Source organism: Chiloscyllium plagiosum, chromosome 5, assembly GCF_004010195.1.
Source record: "Chiloscyllium plagiosum isolate BGI_BamShark_2017 chromosome 5, ASM401019v2, whole genome shotgun sequence".
Lineage (NCBI taxonomy): Eukaryota > Metazoa > Chordata > Chondrichthyes > Orectolobiformes > Hemiscylliidae > Chiloscyllium > Chiloscyllium plagiosum.
Genome location: NC_057714.1, coordinates 40,293,637 through 40,313,606, shown reverse-complemented (window position 1 = coordinate 40,313,606; position 19,970 = coordinate 40,293,637). Strand labels below are relative to the sequence as shown.

The 19,970-nt window shown below is 39.3% G+C and overlaps 1 protein-coding gene across 1 annotated transcript in view; it reads right to left on the bottom strand.

Annotated features, from left to right (window-relative positions):
- The window catches only part of si:dkey-256h2.1 (uncharacterized protein LOC337520 homolog), a 246,928-nt gene that overhangs the window by 170,597 nt on the left and 56,361 nt on the right, over positions 1-19,970 (bottom strand). Inside the window, exons 5-6 of the mRNA XM_043689893.1 lie at positions 7,861-8,001; positions 3,516-3,637 (exon numbers count right to left, since the gene is read on the bottom strand). Of these exons, the coding sequence (XP_043545828.1) occupies positions 3,516-3,637; positions 7,861-8,001 (263 nt within the window). The remainder of the gene's footprint in view (positions 1-3,515; positions 3,638-7,860; positions 8,002-19,970) is intronic.

The following is a 19,970-nucleotide window of genomic DNA, read 5'->3' as shown; positions in this document are numbered from 1 at the left end:
CAGATACATAAATTGGGGCATTATGGTATGGTGAAGGTGCCACAGATACATAAATTGGGGCATTATGGTATGGTGAAGGTGCCACAGATACATAAATTGGGGCATTATGGTATGGTGAAGGTGCCACAGATACATAAATTGGGGCATTATGGTATGGTGAAGGTGCCACAGATACATAAATTGGGGCATTATGGTATGGTGAAGGTGCCACAGATACATAAATTGGGGCATTATGGTATGGTGAAGGTGCCACAGATACATAAATTGGGGCATTATGGTATGGTGAAGGTGCCACAGATATATAAATTGGTGCTGTTGCTTTGCATTTGGGTCAATGGAGTCAGTCCTAGTCACCAAGTCACAGAGCAGGTCCAGTGGTGCCGGAGGCAGTGTCTCTATTATGAGGAATGACTGGTAAACATGCTTTGCACTCTTACAACGGGGAAGGTAAACCAGAAACATCACACAATCATGGGAGTAGGATAGTTAAAGCTCGTATAAAGGTAACTTTACTTCAACTTGCACTTATTTAGTCATTTTAACGTCATAAACCATCTCAAACTGCTTCACAAAAGAAATGTTACAAAGTAAAGCTTTACTTTGGCAGCTGAAACGATGGCCACCAACAATGTTAAACAAGTGTGTCAGGCTTGGTACTTGCTTTAAACTGAGCTCAACACTATCTCTGGCAGGGATTAATTTAAAGTCATAGCTTTAAATTAAGGGGGGGTAGATATAGGACTGATGTTAGGGGTAGGTTCTTCACTCAGCGAGTCGTTAGTTCATGGAATGCCCTGCCAGTAACAGTGGTGGACTCTCCCTCTTTATGGGCATTTAAGAGGGCATTGGATAGGTATATGGAGGATAGTGGGTTAGTGTAGTTTAGGTGGGCTTGGATCGGCGCAACATCGAGGGCCCAAGGGCCTGTACTGCGCTGTATTCTTCTATGTTCTATTTATATTTGAATAAAGCTAAAGGCACTGATAAATCCAATAATTAGTACAGGAGAAGCCTCTTTACCCAAATAATGATAAATATGAAATGCTTCACCATAAAGAGTAGTTCAGGCAAATAACATAGATGTATTTAATGTGAAGCTACATAGCATATGAGGGAAAGGGAATAAAAGAGTCGATAAAGAATAACGCAAGAAGGCTGATGTGATACATAAATATGAATGGTCTTTTTCTGTGCTTTAATTTCATGTAATTCGATGACTCATGCCTTCCCCTCATGTGAATATTCTGCGTTTGAGAAAAAAGTGTTGAGACTACTGGACTCATCCATGACATTCGTTTCCATCAAATAATATCCTATCATAATCAGGACGTTTAAAATAACTATCAATATTCCAAATGTGATATTAATGATAATCTATATCAGAAATTGCAGCAGGACCTTGATCAGCAGGGGAAGTGGGCCAAGAAATGGCAAATCGAGTTGAACATAGATAAGTGTGAGATCTTGCATTTTGGAAAGTCAAATCAAGGTTGGAGTTTCACGGTGAATGGTAGGGCCTTAAAGAGTGTAGTGGAACAGAGGGATCTTGGAGTTCAGGTGCATGCTTCTCTGAAAGTGGAATCACAGGTAGACAGGGCAGTGAAGAAGGCTTTTGGCACACTCGCCTTCATCAGTCAGGGCATTGATTGTAGAAGTTGGGAAGTTATATTGCAATTATACAGGATGTTGTCGAGGCCTCACTTGGGAGTATTGTGTCCAGTATTGGTCACTTTGTTATAGGAAGGATATTATTAAACTGGAAAGAGTGCAAACGAAATTTATAAGAATGTTGCCAGGACTCAACAGTCTGAGTTACAGGGAGAGGTTGGACAAGCTAGGACTTTTTTCTTTACAGTGTCGGAGATTGAGAGGGGGTGTCATAGAAGTGTATAAGATCATGAGAGGCATGGATAGGGTGAATGCACTCAGTCTTTTTCCCAGATTTGGGGAATCGAGGACGAGAGGGCATCAGTTTAAGGTTAAAGGGGAAAGAATAAAAGGGAACCTGAGGGGAAACTTTTTTACACAGAGGGTGTACACATAAGGAATGAGCTGCCAACAGAAGTGGTTGAGGCAGGTACATTAACATTTAAAAGGCATTTGGACAATTACATGGATAGGAAAGGTCTAGAAGGATATGAGCCAAGGGAAATAGGGTTCGCATGGATGGACATTTTGATTGGCATGGACCAGTTTGGGCCAAAGGGCCTGTCTCCGTGCTCTATAACTTTATACAAAACTAAAATGTATATGTTTATTCAGTCAAGTACCTGTTTTCCTTACAACATTATATGAACTAAAAATGTGTAATAACTACACAAATAAAATTTTGTCAAATTATCTCCACATTTTTACATGCCAACATTCATTGAATCCCTACGGTGTAGAAAGAAGCTATTCGGCCAATTGAGTCTGCACTGACCATCCAAAGAGCATCCTTCCCAGACCCACCCGATCCCTCTAACCCTGCATTTCGCATGGCTACCCACCTAACCTGCACATCTTTAGACCGTGGGAGAAAACCTGAGAACCTGACAGAAACCCACGCAGACACGGGGAAAACTTGCAAACTCCACACAGACAGTCACCCAAAGCTAGAATCAAACCCAGGTCCCTGGTGCTGTGAGGTAGCAATGCTAACCACTGTCCCATCGTGCTATTTATGATTGACGATTGATTAAAGAAAGATGTTTTATATCACATCAAATAAAATGTCATTATTTCAAATTTTATTGGTGTCGCTTGTTGGTTGGCACTGCTGCCTCACGGTACCGGAGTCCCAGGTTCGATTCCAGCCTCGGGCGACTGTCTGTGTGGAGTTTGCACATTCTCCCCGTGTCTGCGTGTGTTTTCTCTGGGTGCTCCAGTTTCCTCTCACAGTCCAAAGATGTGCAGGTCAGGTTAATTGGCCATGCTAAATTGCCCATAGTGTGGGTGCATTAGTCAGAGGGAAATGGGCCTGGGTGGGTTACTCTTCGAAGGGTTGGTGTGGACTTGTTGGGCTGAAGGGCCTGTTTCCACACTGTAGGGAATCTAATCTAATCTAATCTAAAAGTAAGGAAGGTATATTGTCATTCATATAAGGAACGGGGATGACAGCTTTTATGGTCCCATTGTTTTACTGGAATCACATTTAGGACTGGGCAGCAGACATATTAAGATGGTACCAGTATATGAGATAATACCAGAAGAAAAACTGGGAATGACTTCTTTGGAAAATAGGAGTTTATCAAATTATGTGATAGAACCTTTCAAAGATATCAAGGGTAGGACAGAGAAGATAGTAACAGACTGCTTCCAACCATTGAAGGGTCCACTTATACAGGAAAAGGCATCTTTGTATTATTGATTAGTCTGCCCCTATTAGAGAGTCATAAAATTAATCCCTAAATGATATTAGTTTAATAGACAATTTAAGGAATATTACTGAGAATTTTGTGCATCTGTAGTCGGTGATAGTATTTCTAAAATTAGCAGCATAGAAAAATAACTGTAGAAAAGATAAAGAACTTTACCTTCTGGGAGTTCCACAGTTGCTACTGCTCCTTTGTCCCCTTGCATTACAGTGTCATTGAAAACATTTTTTATGGTAGCTGGCCTCTGAAGCTTTGTATTCAAGATTTTCTTATAAATGAACCTTTGAAAAAAAGCAAAAAAATTACTGTTGACATGACTGGCATGATTTGACATATTTTATTTTATACTGTTTAAATCAACCTCCAACTCCTGTTGAAAGTTATGGAAATTCTTGACATTTGTGTACACATTGCTCAAAAATAAACAACTAATTTTCAGAAAATAGATATTCGCAATTCCCTGGAATTCCTATAAAAATCTATCCACAGGAAACGAGCTCATGATAAAACTATTACATAGAAATACAGAAAATAGAAGGATTAGGCTATTCAACCCTTTGAGCTTAGTCTGCCACGCATTTTGATTATAGTTGATCATCCAACTCAGTAGTCTGTTCCATACCCTTTCATCTCTTAGTCTCAAGTGCTCATATCCAATTCCTTCTTGAAATCATACAATGTATTGGTTTTGACTGCTTTCTGTGGTAGCAAATTCCACAGGCTCACCATGCTCTGAGTAAAAAAAAATACTTCTAATCTGAGTCCTAAATGGTTTACCCCATATCCTCAGACTGTGACCTTTAATTCTGGACTCTCCTTCCATCAGCAACATCCTTCTCACATTTAACCCATCTTGTCTGGTTAGAACTTTTCAGATTTCTATGTGATTTTCCACTTGTTTTTTCTGAATTCTAGTAAATATAAGTCTAATAAATTGAACCTCTCTTCACCCCACTCCCGGCACCTTTCCCTGCCACTGCAGGAAGTGTGAAATCTGCGCCCAACCTGCCCCCCACCTCCGTCTAAGGCCCCAAAGGATCTTTCCACATCTGAGAGAAATTTATCTGTATCTCCATAAATATCATCTATTGTATCCGTTGCACCCAATGTGGTCTCCTCTACATTGGGGAGACAGGATGCCAACTTGCGGATCATTTCAGAGAACATCTCTGGGACACCCGCACCAAGCAACCCCATCACCCTGTGGCTCTACACTTCAACTCCCCCTCCCACACCACCCGGGACATGCAGGTCCTGGGCCTCTTACATCACCAAACTCTAACCATCCATTGCCTGAAGGAAGAACACCTCATCTTCCACCTTGGGACCCTGCAACCACACTGAATTAATGTGAATTTCAGCCAGTTCCTCATTTCCCCTCCCCTCCAACTCAGCACCGTGCTCTTGACCAGTCCATCGTCTCTCCCATCTATCCGCTTCATCTTCCCCTCTGACCTATCACCTTCTCCCCACCTTCATCTACCTATTGCATTCCCAACTACCTTCCCCCCAGCCCTACACCCCTCCCATTTATCTCTCAGCATCTTGGCCCACAAGTCTCATTCCTGATGAAGAGCTTATGCCCGAATCATCAACTCTCCTGCTCCTTGGATGCTGGCTGACCTGCTGTGCTTGTCCAGCACAACACTCTCGACTCTGATCTTGAGCATCCGCAGCACCCACTTTCTCCTAGTTGATTACAGGAATCAGTCTGGTAAACGTCGCTGCACACCCTGTATAGCAAGAACCTCCTTTCTCAGATAATGAGAGCATAACTCCACATGATATTCTAGGTGTGATCTCACTAAAGCCCTGTATAATTGCAGCGAGACATTACTGCTCCTGTACTTGAATCATCTCACTATGAAAATCCACGCACCATTTGCCTTCTTTATTGCCTGCTGCACCAGACCCCTATGTTAACAAGGTTAGATCTCATGGAATACAAGGAGAACTAGCCATTTAGATATTGAACTGGCTTGAAGGTAGAAGAGGGTGGTGGTGGAGGATTGCTTTTCAGACTGGAGGTCTGTGACCAGTGATGTGCCACAAGAATCGGTGCTGGGTCCACTGATTTTCGTCATTTATATAAATGATTTGGATGTGAACATAGCAGGTATAGTTAGTAAGTTTGCAAATGACACAAATTTGGAGGTGGAGTGGACAGCAAAGAAGGTTACATCAGAGTACAACTGGATCTGGATCAGATAGGCCAATGGGCTGAGGAGTGGCTGAGCTTATGCTTGAAACGTCAACTCTCCTGCTCCTCGGATGCTGCCTGACCGGCTGTACTTTCCAGCATCACACTTTTTGACCCTTATTTTCAGTGCCTGGTGTATATGGACAACTACATCTCATTGCACATTCCTCTCTTTCAATTTATAGCCATCCAGATAATAGTCTGCCTTTCTGTTTGCTGCCAAAGTATATAACCTCATATTTACTCACATTATACTGCATCTGCTATGCACTTGCCCACTCACCCAGCTTGTCCAAACCACACTGAAACATCTCTGCATCTTCCTCGGAGCTCACACTTCCACATAGTGTTGTGTCATCCGCAAATTTTCGAGATATTACATTTAGTTTCCTCATCTAAATCATTAATATATATTGTGACTAGCTGGAATGCTAACACTGATCTCTGCAGTATTTGTCATTGGCTGATAGTCAGAAAATGACCTGTCTATTACTACACTTTGTTTCCTATCTACCAACTTGTTTTCTATCCGCCTCTACTGTACATTCACCCCAATTTTATATGCTTTAATTTTACATGCTAATCTCTGATTTGGAAATTTGTTGAAAGCCTTCTGAAAGTCCAAGTAAACACATCCACTGGCTCCCCCTCATCAACTCTACTGGTTACATCCTTGAAGAATTCCAGTAGATTTGTAAATCCACGCTGACTCTGTCCAATTCTGTTATTATTTTCCGGGTGCTCTGCTATTAAAACTTTCATAATGGCCTCTAGCATTTTCTCCAATACCACAGTCAGGCTGACTGGTATATAATTCCCAGTTTTCTTTCTCCTTCACTTTTTAAATAGAGGAATTATGCTAGCTCCCTTCCAATCTGTAGGAACTGTTTCAGAGTCAATAGCATCTTGGAAGATGACCACCACTTTTCTATCTGATTACATTTGGAACTCGCAATGTCAATGTCATACAGGGGATTACTGGATTTAAGTACCTATTTATTCATAAGGTATTTGCACTGCTGGGAAATATGGTTTAATCATGATATAGGGAAAGCATGAGAGGTGATTTTATGCTTCTTTTTCCTCCCTCCATGTGGAGACAACAGAGGCAGTTTGAATCTATTCACCCCGTGAAACCAGGCAGGTAAATGAAAATGATCTGAGTAATTTACCCATTACTATTCCACTCTGCTGTTCTGAGCAAGTGACAAAAACATCAACCCAAATCTAACAGTGTTCTTCCTTAAATCCACAGAGCGTGTTAATTTTAATTGGTCGCCTGAACAGAAACATATTAGAATTTCTCACCCTACCTAATTGCAAGGAGAAAATATTGGGTAGCAAAATATAGATAATCATTTTGCATTTATTTTTACTTTCTTTGTGGTAAAGAACATACAGCATTGCTCCACAAAGTCTGACAAGATAGATTATAAACATAGCCATATGCTGGTAATTGCTCCTCTGGTCTTAGTTAATAGCCTTCTGCTGCCCAAAATAAAAACCTGTGCCAGTTAGCACATTCTGCATGATCAAACTATGTAGTTTACTATGTAGCATACAAATCAGGCCCAGGAGTTAAAAATCATACTTTAGCATTTGTCCAAGCTCTCCACACATCCATTCTCCACTCCACTTAAAATCAGGTCTCACCTCTAATCATTAGAAAATGACGGCACATCGGAAGTTTAAACAGTTCTCCATGGCTCCTCACCCTCAAAATCCAAAGAGGATGACCTCATAATTCCAGACAGTGAAATTCATCTGCTAGTTTTACCCACTCACTACCCTATCTGTTAAGAATGTATTGGTTTCATGAGTTTATATCTATATCTATGTAACTTTCTGCTTTTCCTAAGTATGATCCAGTGAAACACATTCCCTTTGTCCCTATTCACTGACACCTACATCCCATGACACAAGATTTTGTGCATTTTTATTTTTACTAATAATCTCAGGATGTCACTACCATATTTTCTCATATTCAAATTTTATAGAATATTCAAGGGCAACAAAAGAATGAATTGCCTTCTCAAATGGAAAAAAAATCATTATTTAATATTGAAAAAGGAAAGCTAATCTTAACTATATTAAAATATTACTTTTTTTCTGATGGATTTGCTTTCTAGCTTCCCGAAATTGCCAGACTTATTTGGTGCAAGAAAATTAAATATGGAATGAAAATGTAAACTGGAGTCAAAAACAAATTAGAATATAGTTATTTTCTAAACTACAACATTTCCTTTAAGATTTCCAACCAAAATTATGAAAGGGACACCTGTTTACTATTGAGCAGTTCCTTACCATTGAGCTTGCCAGACAATGAAATTAAATGATGGATAGAGGAACCAGCCCGATTCTGACAATTTTCCTTCCTTGTCAATTCCAAAGTAAAAATTGGGTGAAGGCGTGTGCTGAAAAGTCACGTTCACTTTGGCATGATTTCTGTGTAAAATAGCAATTAAACAAGTGAATTAAAAATAATGATGAAATATTTTGCATATTAATGCTACACCTGCAAAAGCAACATTTCAGAGGAATTTCCATGTCTGTCTGATTCTCTGATGGGAACTTTGGCAGAAGATCAGCAGAAACACCACAGTAATCACAAAATATGTGCGTTAAGTCGTTTATATAATTGATCTGGACATTCCCCTAATCTTCTGCCAGATAATCCCAAGGGAAATTTCAGGCAATTGTGCACAAATTTCCAGCTTCAGATGGTTTCGATTTTTGGGTTCATTAAACAGTTCAAGATTTTCTTGAATCCATTCAGTAAATTTCATCAACAAAATTATTTTCAAAGTCTTTGTGACAAAAACTATATCGCTGAAAAAACAGATATACTGCTGAAGCTTTTTATCTTACACTCGTCAGGACAGAGGCAAAAATGTCAAACTTCAAAGGAAGCAACAACTTTTCATTGTGGAATAAAGGTGCTGATTGGTGGACAAGCCAACTCAGATTGATCAAAGCGCTACCATGGAGAATGCATCAGGGAACTGTTATCCCTTATGCTTTTGTTTAATTTGAAAGAGGAGCAATACCTGGAATTGAGTAATGTTATTGTTCAAGAATAAAAGGGACAGTACTATGGAGGCGAAATTGATTCAGCGACAGGAAACAGACAAAAGTGATTAATGGATGTTTTTCCAAAGGAAGGAACATTTGTGGTAGAGTTCCCCAGAAGTCACACTTCCTGATTAATCGACCTTGGTTTTGGTGGTCAGGGCACAATTTCAAATATTAATGACAATATGAATCTTGGAAGCACTGTGAACTGTGAAAGTGATCACTTTGAACTTCAAAAGGACACAGATAAGTAGATAAAATCAGAGCACTGGCAGGTGAAATTTAATCCAGAGATCTGTGAAGTGATTTATTTTGTTAGGAAGAAAGGAAGATTTCTAAAATGTAGTTGAGGGACCTGCGTGTCTGTGTTCATAGATCATTTAAGAAAGCAGAACAGGTTCACAAATCAGTTAATAAAGCATACAGTGCCTTAGGGTTTATTAATCAGGACATAGAGTACAAGACCAAAGAAGTTAAAAGTTATGTTAAACTTGCATAAAATGTTTCAACTAAAACACTATCTCCAGTTCTGAGTGTCACACTTTCCTAATGATTTGGAGATGCCGGTGTTGGACTGGGGTTTACAAAGATAAAAATCACATTGGAAGCACACTAACTTTCGGAGCTTTAGGAAGGATATGAAGGTGAGTACAGAAAGAAAATCATGAGAATGATTCCAGGGATGGGGACCATATGTTATGTAGGTAGATTGGAAAATTCAGGACTGTTTCCTTTGGACAAGAAAAGCTTTGATAGAGATGTTCAAAATCATGATGGAAATATAGACAGAGAAGATCGGGAAAATCTATTCCTGCTAGCGGAAGGATTGAGAATGAGAGGAGACAGATTTAAAGGTAAAAGACGCAATGACAACATGAGCAAAAACATTTTTCCAGTGTTCAGAAGGGAACTGGATACAAAGAGAAGGAAGAAGAAAAATGGCACAAGGTGAATTGCTTACTGTTTTCAAAGTTCAACAAGAGCCTGCATTAATGCTCTACTTTTAACATAGATAAAAAATATGAGATTTTCTTTTCAATCATTCAGGGGATGTGGGCTTATTTCCTCTCCTTAATTAGATTAGATTACATTAGATTACATTACAGTGTGGAAACAGGCCCTTCGGCCCAACAAGTCCACACCAACCCGCCGATTGTTCTATAGAGAGATCGGTCAAATAGATGGGTTTCAAGGAAATTATTAAATACAAAGGAATTTGGAAGCTGTGGAAGTTCTGAGAGAGAACTTTGAAGTAGGCATTAACTGCCCAAATATTTGTCTACTGTATAAAGATGACAGGAGTGTAGATAAGGCCCAAATTAAATGCCGGGGAAAATCATATGCCTGGAGATTGGGGATGCATGGAGAAGAAGGATAGGAAAACAGGGGAAAATGTAAATTTAAGCATGTGTTCATAGGCAAGTAGGATTTAGATTTGGCATACTATTGCTATGAAGAACTAGGGAGAAGGGAAAGAAGTTACAATTTTAAGAGATACGGGATCTGGTCAGTCTCTAACAGTAAGAGATGAAAGTATTTGCACTCTTTTTGACATGTCACCCGAGAGGGTGATAACTGGTGGAATAGATTGACAGGAATCAGAATGTATTCCTGAGGATAATTATCTTAAGGATAAAATCCTAAGGTGAAAATAGAGACTACGGCAGGTTAGTGCAGAGGAGAAATGGGTGGAGTTCACCAGATTGTGTTGCCAGTAGCATACAAAAAAGAAGTACTACAAGTAGCACATGAATTACCAGTGGGAGGTCATCTAAGTGTGAGGAAGACTCAGCCTAAGGTACAAAAGCACTTCTATTGGCCTGGACTGCATAAGGACATGGTTGAATTTTGTCGTACCTGGAAAATGTGCCAAATGATAGGAAAGCCACCGGAGAAATATATGTTAGTACTTCCCTGCAGATTGAGGAATCAAATCCAGGTGGCATTGATTTTGATGTGCTCCAAAATACATTAAATAACGAGGAAGTCCTTGAAAAATGGGATAGAACAGTGAGCTGTCTCAGGAGCAAAGAACCGAGTTGAAAGGCTTATTGTAGCAGTATGAGGACATGAGCATGAATAAAATGGGGAAGACTAATACTATTGTGCATGAGGTAGAAGTAGGGAATGCTGTTCCAATATAACAACACCCCTGCAGGCTTAATCCTCTCAAATCAGCACAGATCCAGAAGGAAGTGGATGTGATGCTCAACAAAGACATTATTGAACTGAGTCAGAGTGAGTGGAGCTCGCTGATCGACTTAGTTTCCAAACCTGACAGGACTCAACAATTTTGTGTTGAATATCAGAACATCGGAAAGTTAACTAAATTCAATACCAAGGTTGGAAACTGTAGAGAAGGTTGGACAATCCACTTACGTCACAAAGTTGAACCTACTGCGTGGTTATTGGCAGGTACCATTATCAGAAAAAGCAAAAGAAGCAAAATGGACTATATCAATTCAAAATGATGCAATTTGGAATGAGGAATGCACCAGCCATATTCCAAAGACTTGTAAACAGAGGTATGGGCAGATTAAGTAATTGTGCCGCATGTCTTGAATAACGTGGTGATCTTTAGCCATTCATGGAAAGATCACATTGCACAGTTGGCAGAGCTCTTTGAACTATTACGAAAACTGGTAATAAACTTAAAGATAACAGAATTTGTGAGGACAGAGGTCATGTTTTTGGGACACAACATCGGACATGGAAGGATGACCCCAAGGAACGAGAAGAAGAAGGCTCTCGAGGAATTTCCACGACCATCCTCGAAGAAAGAGGTTCATCGATTATTGGGACTGAGCGGATTCCAGCGCTGAAGGCTTTACTAATGAAGAACACGAAATTTCAGTGGACAAAGCAATGCCATGAGGCATTTGAGAATTCCAAATTTCCGTGTTTTTTTAAACCCCCAACATCGTATCCTCTCATTGGTCCAATGTTGTCAAAACAATAAATTCAAACTCAGTTGTATCCTTGGTATAATCTAAACTTATTGCTTAGATTTAATTGTTATCAAAATAGCAACCAAAACATAACAGCCAGTTGTTACATGTACCTATTTTGGAAGAGTCCTTCTCTCAGCCATTCTGTTCGGGTAGCTGAGTGTGTACTTTAAATTCACTCCAAAATTCAGAAAACACTCTCTGTTTTAAAGTGAACATACACTCTTTCAATTTTCTAACACTATTCAAGCAAACATGAGGAGCTGGACCTCACAGCACTAGATATCAGCTTGGAAGTCAAAAGAGTGCATTAAAGTAATTGAGTCTGTGTAATGTTATGATATGGAGACAGATAGCAAAAATCAAATCAGTCTCCCTATCCACAACACAGCAGAATTAAAATACTCGATGACCCTTAAAATTGACCCCAATATTTCTAACCAGACTTCTTGAATAACCAGTAGCAGACTTTACCAGAGATCAAGTTTATAATATGAACAAAAATTTCAAAAACTTTTGAAGTTAGCTTTAGCAGAGCAAAGGTAATCTAATTAATATGTTTGACTTAAATCCATTCTTCTGTGATTCTAGCTTCCTCCTCCACTCCACAAAGACAGATAAACAGACACGGTAAAGGAATAAATCAAAAGAAAGAAAGAAATGAGATGTAACTGGCCAGTTCACTTAAGCAGACTTCACAAACCACAACATAGTAGACACTTGGTATTGTATCTTGCTTGGTTTCCAAGTCATCGGTAGGCTCTGAGAAATATTCAGTTAATGTTTAAAACCAAGATTCAATTCTTCAAACATTCAGTGATTTGGAAGGTCAATCAGGGAGCAATCAAAGCTCCAGCTGCCGTTTTCGTAGACACAGTCATTCTGACTTAAACACAATCCTAAAACTGGTTCAAACTCTTGCCTCTCTCTACCAGTCTCCCCACAAAGTCCTAGTTAACGTTCAATATCTGTCTCTGCTTTAGCATAATGCCTCTCCAGAGTCAAAGCATCTATAGAGTATTCTTAACAAGAATCAGCCCACACTTCACTTCCAAGATGGACTTCATAATCAAATAACAATTTATTTGGTCTCTTTATTGAAAAATACAAGTAGCTGCTCACAGTCCAATGTTCACCTCCTACTCTCAGCTTCAAAACAATAATGATAAGAAATAAAAATAAAAAAATAATGAAGGTCTCAACAGAAATATATACTGATATTAGCACGTAGATAAATGGAGAGTTGCAACAAAATACCATTGCAATCCCTATTTCTGACAAACAAATCCACGAAAAGGATAGGTAGAGATAGGTCTATGCTTGCCAGGAGTCAATTAAGAAAACTCTACGAAGGAAAGAAAAGAAAGACTTTGCATTTATGATGCCTTGTACATCCTCAGGATATCTCAGTTTACTTTCTAAACTATAGTCAGTGTTAATATTAACAAAATCAAGGGTCTTACCAGCAATTACAGGTTTCTAACCCCAGCTTGACAATTGCTAGCTACAGCAAACTATGGAGAGGGAAAGGATTGATGTACTGTTCAATCCCAAACTGAGTTTCTTCATCACCTCTATTTCATTGCTAGGACTGCTCCAGTTTCATTCCCTCGTCTCAAAATCATAATCCACATGAACTAAACCTCAACTTCCAGCATCTCTTTCAAGAAACACCGCAATTAAACCTATCCTCATTAAACTCTAATAACAGCCTTTCAGTCCAAGAAACACATTTCAAGATCTTCATCTATTTTATAACTTTTCTTTAGGAACCAGAAGGCCATGGAATGATATTGGCCAGAAGCACAAAATCGTTGAAAGAAAATTGGCATCCTATTTTGTAACATAACTGATAATCTTTTCTATTGGTTTCAATGGAAAAGAAAATGAAGCATGGTGTAAAATAGGCTACTGTTTGGCAATGAGTCACTCACACACTGTCACAGAACTGCACATAAACTCCATTGCATTAACGATAATGAAGATTCTGATGTGGTAAAATAACTTAAGACTGGTCTCTAGCAAGCATGTGATCATCCAGTTACATTAAACATCTACTTTCTTATTGTCTCAATGTAACTGATCTGTCAAAAATATTTCCAAATAAATAAAAACTCTCTCAGCAGAAATAACATGATAAATAAAACTGTATGCAATTCAATGAAAGATATGTCACAGCAGAATAGTCAACGTGAATTCATATGAACCCACCCCACACGTAAGGGTTGACAAACACAGGGAATTTACAAAGGTATTTGCAGGGTTTCACACTGCTAATCACAAATTTCTGACATCCAATAAACTTCTGACACATTTCTGCACATTTTGTTATAATAAGGAGTTTCAATTTAAGTAAGTGGGTAATTAATAAAGATCTGTGCTGTCATGCAGCATGCCCAAACAGATTTGACATTTCTGTGGTAGAAGAATCCACAGAGCTATGTTCTATATATCTTTATGAACAGCTAATGTGCAAAGATTTGTATTAGCTCTCAGGGACACAGGAACTGAAGTAAGCTAGTTGGCACGTGTAATCTGTTTCTCTATTCAATGAGGTCACAGCTGATCTATGATTTAATTCCATTTACTTTACCATAGCCCTATATCCTTCATTGTAGAGGTCCCAAAACTAAGGGTCCATTCATTGATCCATCCATTGATGGAGTCACCAAAACAGTTCCTTCTACTAGGAGGCACCAGTGATGACTCTGGCAACTTCTTGACTGACGTACCAAACAGCAGAAGATAGATGTTGAGCAGAAAATGTTCTTTAGCTTTAGAAAGCACTTCTACAGGCAAGTGTTATACAGGACCGGGATGTGTGAGTGCCATGTTGGTGCAGGGACAAGTGTAATTCAGTCACAGACTGAGTACAAGAAAAACAAGAAGGCATGCAGCTTAGCTAGGAAGGTAAGTGGCAGCTTCAGACTGTCCTGTATTTCTGATGCTATTGTACAGGCAATTTACTCCAATTTTACAACTCTACTTTGCAGGGACCGGCAACTAGAACAAATAAAAAGGATGGTAGCGTGGCTGAGGGGGTGGGGGGAACAATTGTGTTGAAAGAGGTACTGTTGTTATGTTTTTGAGAGTGATGATAGGAGAAGAGGAGCTGATTATGGTGTGTATTGGTAGAACAAGGGAGAGGAGAGGTGCTGATTTTGGGTATGTATAGAGGGAAGGTGCTGAGTGCAGTATGTATGGCAGAGGGGAGATGATTACTATCTCTGGGAGGGGAAGTGGAGAGGGTTAGGTTATAGTGTTGGTGAGATGGGGAGGAGGGCTTCAGTGTGCCTTTTGTCACCAGAGAATATGCAGAACTTAGCAGAAACCTACATGAGTACACATAACGAAATTTTAACAAATAATGCTAAAACATGTTTGTATATATATGCTGTATTATATGTTGATTCTCTAAAATGTACAAGCATTAATAATTACATACTGAATGCCACTATGTTATTTTCTTGCTGCTTCAGTTTTGCTGGCACTTGGGTCACATTAATTTTCAGTTGTCAAAATGCGGTCAGATTAGAAACATTGCTTGAATACTGCCTTAATACATTTGGATAACAAATGTTAATCAATCTCAGATTAGGTAGTTTACTGTTAACATGGTATCAATTGATGTTTGTGGAAGAAAATTCCAACTTCTCCACCTTTTTTATGTAGAAGTGTTTCCAAAATGGCCTGAGTTTACATTTTTAGGTTATGCACCCAGACTTCTCAACCAATGAAAATAATTTTACTCTATATTACCTGTTCCCTTAATATGGTGGAAACTTGCATCTAACTGAAATAACTCCACAGAGGCTGGTATCCTGTCACAAAATCACCCTTTATTTACATTTGGAGAGTGCTTGACACTGATCCAGCTCTTTCAGAGCCAGCTCTCAGTATGAATAGAACCTCTGACACTCTTGAGCTCATCTGCCAGCCAGGACTCCTTGACTGGACCAGATTAACAGCCCCAGTCTGGGAATTCATATCCAAGAGGTTCACCTGGCTAACCTCGTTACAATCACAACACTAACCACCACATAACTTTAATAATTATGGGATACAACTTTGTCCAATTGCGGCTTAGACCACAGTTTAACACTTAAGAGCCCAGGGATCATTCTGCAAATTTAGGCCACAGTCCATCCAAGTATTCTTCTTAGATGTCGTGCCCAGAACTGCTCACAGTATTTTAGGTATGGTCTAACCAGAGCTTGATACAGCCTTTGGATCTTAAAATCATGAAGAACTAGAATTAATAAAAAATACCCTGTTCTATACTTGTAAAAAAAAATTCAAAGCCTGACACATATTGATATCACAATCTATTTGCCACATTATTGCCTACCAACTAAATTTATCAATAACTTATTTTAATTTCATACTTCAATGTACATTGCTGACATTGTTGTCTTTCTTTGTGTGTTCACATGGCTTTTCAACACATCCTCTAAATATTTAAATATCATGAATAGTTGAGGCCCTAGCATAGATTGTTGTGATGCACCACTAGCCACATCCTGACAATTAGAGTGCCAATGATTATCCCTACTCTGCCTCATGCCATTTCACAGTTTCCTAACCAGTCAATAATTTGCCTTGAATCATGAGCTTCAATTTTAACTAACAGTCTCTGAGGAAGGGCTTCTTCAAATGACTTCCGAAAATCAATATAAATAAAATCCACAGACATTCCATAATCTACTACTGTAATCATCTGAGCCAAAAAATAATTCATTGAGCTGCATAAGGCGTGACCTGCCTTTTACAAATCCTTGCTGGCTCTCTCTTCAACTGAAAACTCAGTCATTCCATCCTGACTTACAGACTGTTACAATATCCTGACAACAAATGTAAGGAATAACACATCTTTCATTTCCTAATTTCCCTCTATTAACTTTTTCTTTCAGAAATGGGGCGGGGGAGTGAAGAATGTATGAGAGCCAGTGCGGGGATGAGGAGGGAAGGTAGCAGATGCATGATTGAATAGTCAGATCTGGTGTGAGATCTGGTGGGGTGGGGCTTGTTTGAAAGCAGCAAGAGTGGAAAATTGTGTAAACTAAATTTATAGAATCATCGAATCCCTAAAATGCAGATAGAGGCCATTCAGTCCATCAATTTGTCACTGATCCTCCAAACAGCATTCACCCACACCTATTCCCCATCTTATCCCCATAAACCCACACTCACCATGTTTAATCCACCTAACCTGCACATCCCTGGATATTAAGGGGCAATTTAGCATGGCCAAACCATCTAACTTACACATCTTTGGACTGTGGAAGGAAACTGAAGCATTGAGTGGAAACCCAAGCAGACATGGGGAGAACATGCAAACTCCACACAGACAGTCACCCAAGGTTGGAATCAAACTCAAGTTCCTAGCACTGTGAAGCAGCATTGCTATCCACTGAACCACCATCGACCTGTTAAAGGAATATACCTATTCTTTGTTTTTTTCAGAATAGGAATTAGGCCTCACAAACCAGCTAGTTAGGCCATGCCAACTACTTATTAAAAATCCAGAAGCATGAAGCTGTCAGCACTTGCTCGGAGCTCCATGGTAGCTCGAGGATCACAACCTCAAAATCCCAGCTAATGTCCCAACACAAAATCACACTTTTGGAAGCCCTGAAATAGACACTGAGAAACTGTTTCTACTAGCCAGGGAATCTAAAACATGGGACAGGCTATCCAGATAAAAGGGAAAGAAGAGGAGAAATTTCTTCATTCAAATGTTTGTAAGTCTTTGGAGTTCTCTACTCCAGAGGGTTGTTGGTTAAGGCTAGAATAGGTGCATTTTGGATTTTGTGGTGAATCAAGGGATATGGGAAGTGGGCAAGAAAATATCACAAGGCTAGAAACAAATTGTGAAATATCAAACTGGAAGTAAATAGACTTCACAGAAAGTTTAATTTGACCTTAGAGTTGGCATTTCAGTAATATCAAACATGCTTAAGTGGCTTAAAAAGATTTCATTGCACACAATTGAAATCACAGGGTCCTGGAGAACTATATTGAAAATAAAATGTCACCTCATAGCAAAGCTCAAGTACAAGGAAAGAGAAATTATGAAATTTCTCTGTCATTCAGAGGTAAGTATATTCTGTACTGAGTGGGGAGGCTTGCTTAAACCTGAAATTAATTTATAAAGGTAAGTAAAATTGTGGATGTCGATCAAGGAAGTGAATTTCAGAGAGAGGTCTCAAAGTTGTTCACATGTTTAAAGAAGCAAGGGTATCACATTACCGAAGAGTTGATGCAAAACCAATGTGCTTATACAAACTAAGGAAAATGTATGCAAAGAAAAAGAGTAATTTCATCAATTATTATGCTAACAAGATGGCGTTCAGCTCTGGTTACAGGACCAAAACCAAATGGCTCAATCCGAATTTACATCAATTTAATGAAATTCAATAAAATAGTGGAATATGTGATCCACCCAAGGTCTTCAAATGGATTAGGTCAAGCAAAAATAGCTAAATGTATCCTATTCATCAAAATGGATGTGAAAATGAATCTTGGCAATTACCTCAGGATTAAGAATCCAGAAAACTGACTATGTTTGTTATAGAACATAGAACATAGAACATAGAAGAATACAGCGCAGTACAGGCCCTTTGGTCCTCGATGTTGCGCCGATCCAAGCCCACCTAACCTATACTAACCCACTATCCTCCATATACCTATCCAATGCCCGCTTAAATGCCCATAAAGAGGGAGAGTCCACCACTGCTACTGGCAGGGCATTCCATGAACTTACGACTCGCTGAGTGAAGAACCTAACCAGGCAACATCCTGGTAATCCTCCTCTGCACCCGTTCCAGTGCCTCCACATCCTTCCTATAGTATGGCGACCAAAACTGCACACAATATTCCAGATGCGGCCGCACCAGAGTTTTATACAACTGCATCATGACCTCAGGACTCCGGAACTCAATTCCTCTACCAATAAAAGCCAGTACGCCATATGCCTTCCTCACCGCACTATTTACCTGGGTGGCAACTTTCAGAGATCTGTGTACATGGACACCAAGATCCCTCTGCTCATCCACACTACCAAGTATCCGACCATTAGCCCAGTAACCCATCTTTTTGTTATTCTTCCCAAAGTGAATCACCTCACACTTAGCTACATTGAATTCCATTTGCCACCTTTCTGCCCAGCTCTGCAGCTTCTCTATCTCCTGCTGTAACCTGCCACATCCTTCCTCACTGTCAACAACTCCTCCGACTTTCGTATCATCGTTATGTTTTGGGGTCTATTGTTTGAGCACCAGAAACTTTTCAAAGAACAATATCCAACACGTGAGAAACTATTTACAGGGTAACATTTCACGTGGATGACATACTAATACACAGAGCCACAAGTGAACATGAACATGTTAAAGAGTTAGAGCAGTCATGTCAGAATACAGAGTGCATGTCTCACATTGAATGAGAACTGCAAGATTTTAAATCCAATATTCTCGTGCCCAAATTTTCCAAGCTACAGAAATCACAGCAGATCTTGAGAAATCCAAAGCTATTCAGGAATTCCCACCATCTAGGAACATCACAGAACTTCAAAGATATCTTTGAATGGTAAATAAAATGGAGAAGTTTTTATCAAACTTAAAATATATTAATAACCTTTTAGACAGTCAAGATCAAAAATGGTGTTAGAGCATGAACTGAGAAAGGTTTTGGCAAAATCAAGCACCTCTTGATCTCATCAGAAATGTTAGCACACTATGATACAATGTCTAGTCAGCCTAATGGTAGCTAATTCATCTTCAGTGGGATTGGGGTGATGTCATACTCTTTCAGGTGTAGAAAGATGGAAAGCATAGACCAGGCTACAATGACTCTTACTTAGGGTTTCCAAACTGTGTGTCACTAACCCCAGCGAGATTGAAAGCTCTAATCAGAAATGGCTGCCATGGAACTGTGACCAATTGCTAAAAGCTGTGAGTCCACTCTAAATTGTTAATAGTGGGTGTGGTTTAATTGTTGGATCATGTAGATTTTATTACCTTCCTAAAGAGGAACATAGTTTCTTTTTACTTTATAACTCCATGGTTAACTTCCCACCACCCTCACAGATCTCTCACCCCTTCCCATCTCCCATCCCCACTTCTCTCATAAGCTTCTCGATCCCACTCTCATTGGTCTACAGTAGTGGCAGCTTCAAAATAGGATCATAATAAGAAAATGTTTTGAAAGTTCTGCTGTCACTCGCTGAGATGGAACAATGGGATGCCACAATTGAAAAAGAAGCTTTAATACTAATATGGTATGGAAAAAAAAATTGTACAATGAGCTTATTGTTTAATATAGCAGGTATTTTGCCTTCAATCTCCACAAATGAGGAGAAATTCAATCACACAGCTCTGTTGCTTTACATCAATTCAC